Genomic DNA, 8,224 nt, shown 5'->3' with positions numbered 1-8,224 from the left:
TTTGTTTGCAAAAGAAAAAAAAAAAAAAAAAAAGACCTACCCATGGAAGAAAAGGGAGGAAGGAGGTAAAGAGACGGTTCAGATCTTCAAATGAGCATAATGTTTCCATCTAAGCCGTTGGATCATCCCGTAAGTTGGACGGCTGCGATCTCGAGGTGCCAGCATGGCAAGAAACGTCACTTTCTTGTGGAATAAAGCCAGTGCTCAATGTTGTTTAGTCACACATTTCTTAATTATCATATACTATTCATATATTCTATGACTTCGCTCTTTTTTTTTTAATTATTTGTTTTTTTTATCAATTTATAATAATTAATGATTTCTTGTATCCACCCAAAAACATTTCATTTTAAAATAATATTATGTTCATGGCCGTATATAATACTATTTCACTCCATGATCGTATTAACAAATCTAATTTGAAAAAAAAAAAAAAAAGAGTGCACATTTTAAAAAGATCAAATTTTAGTTTTTTTAAAGAAATGTTAACAGCCTGTATAATCAATCACGCGCTCTCCTCTCCATACGCGCGGATCGACACTCACGTAGGAGAGTAATAAAGTTATTTAAACTCTTGGCTATTTTTTTTGTTTTTTTTTTCTGATACTACTATACAACCATATTTAGGATGTGAAGAGTTATAACGGTTAAAGTAGATTATACCGTTATTTATTTATTATTTATCAAATACAGTCTGTAGCAGTACGGTCTAAAGGTAATAGAAAGAAAATCAATGCGGATCAATTGTATACCGTTTTGTGTACAAATAGAGTTTGTTCGCAGCAGTCTATTATTCGTTCTATTTTTGGGCTGGACTAAACCGCTGATGGATTTGTCTATCCTGACAGCTGTCACCATTTATACTTTTAGGATGTGAATGTTGCAGAGATCAGGGCGGCCAAATCAATCAGCGAACTAAGCCATTTTTTATTTATCATTCACAAGTTTAATCTACAATAATGCGATCCAAAAAAACTGCTATAAACCAACTGCAGAATATTTTTATGTACAAATAAAGTTAATCCGCAGAAGTTTGTTATCCACCCTATTTTTAGAGCGGATTAAACTGATGATGGATTTAACCACCCTAACTATTCAGAGCTTTATTGTGCTAATGTTTTTATACTGTTCCAAAAGTCCGACCCGAAATTAAAACTCTAGTGGCATCATATTTTTGAAGACCAGGGTGGTGTAGTGGTTATAGTAGTAATTATTACTATTACACTTGGTCACTGAGTTTAGCTGACTTGTCATTGCAACAATGCTGATGTCACCGCAAACCCAAAACGCGCGAGTGTAGAGGAAAAATACACTTACGCGAGTTGAAAGCAGGCAAGCACTTTTGATATTTTATAGTGTCACGTGTCGAATTTGATAAAGATCCACGATGAATCGCTCTCTCTCTCTCTCAAATCTTAAGTAACTACAGGATTGAGATGGCCTCAGATTACCGTTGGCCACGGCACAAGCAAGTATATAAAATAAAAATATTGTCATGAACTAACCATATTATTTTATTATTTAAATTTATTCTAGTTTTGTATTCCACTTTTGTGTATTATTATATATTTATAAATATGAGACTGGGTCCAAATTTCAAACTACTTATTAATATCATATCAAACGAGCTTTAAAATCAAATAATGTAACCATATAAAATGTATTAAAAAATTCGTTTAAATAAAGTAATTGACGAAGATAATGCAAGTGAAACAAAAACGTAGCATGAGGACATCGGTTCATTTATTTTAGAGTCAAAATTCTATTATAAAATAATATTTACTTTAATTTTAATCTATATTTTAATATAAAATAGAGAAAATGATATAATTGCTCTATATATAAAACAATTTTATTTTTATCTTTATTTTTTACACTAATTCTATTTTTAATTTTAAAATAAAATAATACATTAGAGAAAAACAATACTCTATTATAAAGTTGCTCTATTTTTAAAAAAAAAATAGAGTAACACATTCAAAATGGTGTGATTAAATATTCATCTAGAGACTAAAGAGCTATTCATGATGGTATATCAACTACTAATGTTTAATTAATTAATTTAATTATCATCAAGTCAACACTCACGAACATTGTATATGCCGTTAAATGAAGTGAGAATCAAACAAAAATATTATAATCATGTTTTTAAGTTAGATAATTAAATTTTTACCCTACCCTTCTATTAATAAATGTTAGGAAAAAAGATGGTTAGTTATACCGAGTATTAGAGAATACATAGTCACACATGCCAAGTATACTATTGTATACTCAACTACATGAAGTATATGTATTACATAATCACATGCATAAATTACATGATGTTGTGCGGTCAACATCATAGACATATAATCCAGTACACCGGTCAACTGACTCCAGCGAAGACGACGTTGATTCCGGCGTTGACGAACACTAAAAAAAATATTCTAAATTAAAATAATAAAAAATAATAAATTAGTATACTAAATCATTTGTGGGTTTTCATGATTAAAAGACATATTCTATTCAATATCGAAATATTTTTTATATATCTCTAATATATTCATTCTTATAATTAGTTACTTTTTATTTTTCAAGCTAAAGTAAATAGTTTAATAAAAATCATTTACAATTATTTTCAAGATATAAAAATTCATTTATAATTATTTTCAAGATATAAAATCATTTAGATATTGAATAGTTAAAAGATATTAGATATTACAATATTGAATAGAAATTAGATATGAAAAACAAATTTAATTCAATATCTAAATATTTTTTATTTATTTCCTAAATATATCCTAAATGTAAAATAGAGAACCCAAACCTTAAAAAAAAATTCTAAATATTAATTAGGGGATTTTAAAAAATACCCCTTTTCCTATGTCACTTTTTTAAAATACCCTTTCATGTTGGTCAATTTAAAAACCCCTTTTCTATTAATAAAATCACTAAATTCTAAACCCTAAACTCCAAATACTAAACCCTAACCCCTCAAAACTATATCTTAAATGTAAAATGAGAACCCAAACCTAAAAAAAAAAATCTAAAAATTAATTTAACATATTGAAATTATGTAAAAGAGGGTAAAAATGAAAATGTTCAAAAAAGAGGGTATTTTTGGAAAGGGTATTTTTAACAAATTCTCAAATTAATTTAACATATTGTAATTGTGTAAAAGAGGGTAAAAATGAAAATGTTTATACGTTAAAAGCAAATATTGTGATTTTTTTTTTTTGTTGTTTATATGTTATTCTGATATGTAAATTTTAAAGTAAAGAGTGTAAAATTTTGTATAACATTTACCATGCAAAGTTTAGAGTAAATAGTCATATACTCAATATTTTGCATATGATTTTCTAATGAAAGTAGTTGAATTTGATTTTATTGATTTTGTAGTATTTAAATAATCTGATTATGATATATATATATATCTTGAAAATAATTATAAATGGTTTTTATATCTTGAAAATAATTATAAATGATTTTGTATCTTGAAGATAATTATAAATAAATTTTTATATCTCGAAAATAATTATAAATGATTTTTATTAAACTATTTACTTTAGCTTGAAAAAATAAAAAGTAACTAATTATAAGAATGAATATATTAGAGATATATAAAAAATATTTTGATATTGAATAGAATATTTTTTTTAATCATGAAAATCTATAAATGATTTAGTATAATAATTTTTTATTTTTTATTTTAATTTAGAATTTTTTTTTTGTTAGTGTTTATCAACGCTGGAGTTAACGTCAGTCTTCGCTGGAGTCAGTTGACCGATGTACTAACATATATGTCTATGATGTTGACCGCATAATATCATATAATTTATGCATATTATCATATAATATATATACTTCGTGTAGTTGAGTATATAATAATATACTTTGCAAGTGTAATCATATATTTATTAATACTTTCTGTAGCTAGTCATTTTTTTTATGTTTTTATGTTAACTTTGTAAAGCACAAATTAACGAAAGTTTCGTTGGAGTTCCGATGTAAGGAATCCAACATCTCAGCCACTTGACATACTATAACACTATATATCGGATGCTTTTGTTGTATAAAAAGGTTAGTATAACCATTTTTGATATAAAATGTGTTTTTTAGTTGTGCCAAGTGCCCACAAACAAAATAAAAATATACTCCTCCCATGAAGCCTACTGATTAAAATATTCATCATGGGTTTAAACCTCGGTTTATCGGATTACTTATAATAAGGAATCTTTACACATATAATAATATACATTAAGGAATAAACTAAAAATCTATATACGGCTGATGCATGCATGTCATACAAGTCACAACCACGAATAAACTAACCGAGAAATCATTTTTGGACCTTTTAAAACCGAAATCACCAGATGTATATAAAAACGTGAATATGTAACCCATTTCAATTTAGAAGATTAGAAAGAATAAGTTGTATGAAACGAGGGATGTTTCTTAAACATTTAATATATTGATCTAGTATTTTTTTGAAAATGAAGGATTATTAACAATGAAATAATACTCCTGTTTTACAGACAACCAGAAGAAAGGAGAAAATAATTTTCTTTAATTATAGTAGGATGGGTTTAGATTCAGCAAAGAAGTCAAATTCGCCAGCTACCAAGGCAAAAAAAAAAAGTGAACTATACAATAATATAATCGACTTAAACAAATAAATGTTTCGTATTCTTTATTAATATTTTATTAGCCACTGATTTTCGATGCTTTGAAAGCATAGAATAATGGATTTGGGGTTTGACGGATTTCTCAATGCGGCGACATGTGACTATAATAATAAGAAAATACATTTGAACTCGCTCCAAGCCTCCAATAACCTATTTTATCATATTGTTTTAATATTGTATTATATACGTGCTTTTTATTTTTTTAGGTCCAAACCCAATAAGCCAAAAACAAGAAGATTTGATAATTTGGTTGCTGAACCAAATTAACAAGAAGTTTGCTGTACAAAAAGGGTTCCTTTAATAATAATAACAAAAACAAAACATGAGGCTTCTTCTTCTAACTTTTGCAACTGAAAGTAGACTTAAACAAAGTTGCTCTCAGTTCCCAGAGGCATTTCTTGTACCCCAAGATACAACAGAGAAAAAAGTAATAGAAACTAAGTAGACCAGAGCCATTGACACAAACAAAAACTAATACCAAGGAGTTGGGAATGCAGGATTTTACCAGATGGTTGAGTTACGTCCTCCTTACAAACCATTATTACGGTCAAACCTTCATCAATTCCTGTGGATTCATATATGTGTGTAGTAGTGATTAATGGCTGGCTACTTACTCGATAACATGGATCAAAGACTAAAGTATACCAGAGCCATTGACAAAAAAAACTGATTGATACCTTCTCTTTCTGTTTGCACAGCTCCTCTATCTTCTTCATGTATATATCAATTAGTTTCTGCCATTACCAAAAACATCAAAGTTTTGTCAGCCAACACTTAAACATCAATAATTCTGGCGTTCTCGCCTTTTTGTTTTAATCGAAAACAAACTTCTGTGTGGTTTGTTTACCTGCAAATCACTTGACAAATCCTTCACGTTGTCTTCTGAGAGCTTCTTCTCCTGCAAAAAATGAAGCTCGAATCTCAAGAATAGGATCACAAGGAATACCCAACCGAGAAAATAACAAAAACTAAAAATCCCTTGGAACCTTCTCGAGCTTATCATAAGATTTCAAGGCATCTCTCCTTATGTTCCTCAGTGCAACCTATAAGAACGGAAAAGATGGGCTAAAATTTAAAGGAACATGAAGCGCACTTAAGCACATCATTGACGCACAACTAACTTTTGTAGAAAATATTGAGAATCCCCAATACGTTTAGGTAACTATAAAAAGAGAGGTAAGCACTTCTACTGACCTTTCCTTCTTCAGACTGTTTTGCAACAACCTTTGCTAGTTCCTGCAGTAGCACAATTAAAAGGTATTAGGTAAGGCAGCAGCAAATCGAAAATTCACCAGAGATGAGGCTTGCAAGGAAGAGATACCTTTCTTCTCTCAGATGTGAGGGGAGGCAAGGACAATCGAATCACATCTCCATCGTTATTAGGACTCACTCCAAGATCAGAGTTGACGATGGCCTTCTCTATAGCCTTCAAGCTGGAAAGGTATGAAAACATTGGGATGTATCATGAAGCGACCAAGAGAAAAGCAGACATGAAAATTCTTCAACAGAGAACCATTTGCGCATCATTGGGAATGTATGTACCTGGACTTGTCATAAGGCTGTAGCAAAAGAGAACTTCCATCGGGGGTACTGATTTGGGCAATGCTTTTCAGACTTACTGGACTTCCGTAGTATTCCACCTGGAAACCAGAACACAAAACATCGAGTTATATTATATATGTGGAACCAAAATGTGGCTGTAAAAATAGGATCCATAACCTTTGCTTATACCTCAATCTTGTCTAGCATAGCTGCATTGGATCTCCCTGTCCTTATGGAATTGAAACTGGTACGAAGCGTGTCAATGGTCTTCTCCATCTTTGATTTCTGGATTGCACCAAAGAAACAAAAAAGCAGAATCATATCCACAGAGATTCCTCAGTTCCACTAACTAAAGAATAACCAAAAAAAAAACATGTGAGAAATACATACAACATCATTCTCAATTGCAGACTTCTCGGCTTCTATTTCTTCAATAGTTGCAGACCTTATCACCAATCTAGAATCCCCAAACAAGAACATACAGAGAGACTGTACTTAAAACCAAAAACATCAAAAACCACATTTTGTGACATAGTTAATTAAGTGGAACCTGCCTCTTCTGTAGAGACCGCTTGACAACGGGGCCACCGGAGAGATGGACGCCCGCACCGAGCCCAAGCTTGCCGGTCCTTAACGAACACGCAATTAAGCGTGCGGAGGGAGATCTCGCTGAAGCGATTATCCTCAAACACGAATCTACCCAAGAAGGTTTACAGAGAAAATTTTACGAACAGCGATTACGAGACAGTGAAGAAACGAAATCCAAGGCATAAGACGCCGTTTACCTGGGAGAGAGAGGAGAGACTTGGAGTAACTCGCTCTGAACCGAAGGGCCGGTGTCGTGGGAGCAGTGGAAGAGAATGAAGCCGCCATGGGAGTAGCCGTAGAAGTGAAGTGACTAAAACCTTTTTTTTTTCTTTGGTTCGTCAATGAAATTGAAAGGGAGGGAGACGAGACGACGATGACGACCCAATTGTTTGGGATAAGGAAGGCGGAGCTCTGTTTGGATGTACAGCTAACTATAATCCCTTTTGTGGTATCATTTCTTGGGCTTACATGGGCCCAATATATCTCCTCGTGGACCGTGGACGGAAGTCCAGTCTTACTAGTCCTAGTCCTATATATGTATGTATGTACCCGTTGGCTCCATGCAAATTACCCCAACACATCTTCAGAAAAGAAAAAGAAAAAAAACAAAGGTGGTGCCATAACTCTAGTTTCTTTTCGTTTCTTTTCATCGTTCACCGAAAAAAATGGTGTTTTCTCGGGTAAACGTGTGGTCAGTGATAGTGTTGATAATACTGATGGGTATGTTGGGAGAGTCTGTAGCCTCGGTCCACAAAGTGGGTGGCTCCGCCGGATGGACGATTCTCGGCAAAGTCGACTACAATAAATGGACTTCATCCGACACTTTCACCGCCGGAGATTCTCTCTGTAATTTAACATCACACCTTTGCATACTGATCATCTACGTTTTTTCTTTTTCATTCTAGCCAGAGAATTCTTTCAAATGATAACTTTGGTTTTATATACACTTAATTTACAGTATTTGTATACAATAGCCAGTTTCACAACGTCAAGCAAGTGAGCCGCCGTGACTTCCTTTCCTGTAACGCCACGTCAGACATGGCCACCTACACTTCGGGATCCGACACGGTGGCTCTTACAAAACCAGGCCACTTCTATTTCCTCTGCGGCTTTCCTGGCCACTGCCAAGCCGGTCAGAGGCTCCATGTCCTAGTGGGCGCCGCCATAGGCAGTCCCAGCCTCAGCCCAACTTCTACCCCTGTTCCGTCACCTTCCACCGGGTCATCTCCATCTCCGGCTAGGGCTTCCGAGGATTCCGCTCAAAACGGTGGCTTTTCAGCGTCAGTGTCAACGGCTTTGACTTCAGCTATGAGTGGTGTTGTCGTGTTTTTGGTGGCATTGCTCTAATATTGATTAAGAGATTTGGTCACGTTTTGTTTTTACTGATGTTTCCCTAATTTTCGGCTTTGTGTGTGTGTTTTACTTTTACT

The 8,224-nt window shown here is 33.0% G+C and overlaps 2 protein-coding genes across 2 annotated transcripts; one reads left to right on the top strand and one right to left on the bottom strand.

The window, feature by feature from the left end:
• On the bottom strand, positions 4,883-7,187 carry LOC104699560 (ribosome-recycling factor, chloroplastic-like). The gene is made up of 11 exons (XM_010414883.2): positions 6,992-7,187; positions 6,761-6,902; positions 6,597-6,663; positions 6,396-6,491; positions 6,207-6,304; positions 5,986-6,097; positions 5,859-5,900; positions 5,651-5,707; positions 5,512-5,562; positions 5,342-5,398; positions 4,883-5,229 (listed from the first exon to the last, which is right to left on the bottom strand). The coding sequence occupies exons 1-11, from the start codon at positions 7,077-7,079 to the stop codon at positions 5,212-5,214; spliced, it is 828 nt and encodes a 275-aa protein (XP_010413185.1). The 5' UTR covers positions 7,080-7,187; the 3' UTR covers positions 4,883-5,211.
• Positions 7,357-8,224, top strand: LOC104699559 (mavicyanin-like). Its single transcript, XM_010414882.1, has 2 exons — positions 7,357-7,640; positions 7,753-8,224. The coding sequence occupies exons 1-2, from the start codon at positions 7,460-7,462 to the stop codon at positions 8,139-8,141; spliced, it is 570 nt and encodes a 189-aa protein (XP_010413184.1). The 5' UTR covers positions 7,357-7,459; the 3' UTR covers positions 8,142-8,224.

This window comes from Camelina sativa, chromosome 7 (genome assembly GCF_000633955.1).
Source record: "Camelina sativa cultivar DH55 chromosome 7, Cs, whole genome shotgun sequence".
Taxonomy (NCBI): Eukaryota; Viridiplantae; Streptophyta; class Magnoliopsida; order Brassicales; family Brassicaceae; genus Camelina; species Camelina sativa.
This window is presented reverse-complemented; position numbering and strand designations above follow the sequence as displayed.

What these genes read in the sequence shown, in the direction of transcription:
- LOC104699560 (XM_010414883.2), bottom strand. Translation starts at nt 7,079, where the DNA reads ATGGCGGCTTCATTCTCTTCCACTGCTCCCACGACACCGGCCCTTCGG. An exon ending in AACAGTCTGAAGAAGGAAAG is followed by an intron (nt 5,708 to 5,858) that starts GTCAGTAGAAGT and finishes CCGTTCTTATAG; the next exon opens with GTTGCACTGAGGAACATAAG. An exon ending in CTTATGATAAGCTCGAGAAG is followed by an intron (nt 5,563 to 5,650) that starts GTTCCAAGGGAT and finishes CATTTTTTGCAG; the next exon opens with GAGAAGAAGCTCTCAGAAGA.
- LOC104699559 (XM_010414882.1), top strand. Translation starts at nt 7,460, where the DNA reads ATGGTGTTTTCTCGGGTAAACGTGTGGTCAGTGATAGTGTTGATAATA. An exon ending in CACCGCCGGAGATTCTCTCT is followed by an intron (nt 7,641 to 7,752) that starts GTAATTTAACAT and finishes CTTAATTTACAG; the next exon opens with TATTTGTATACAATAGCCAG.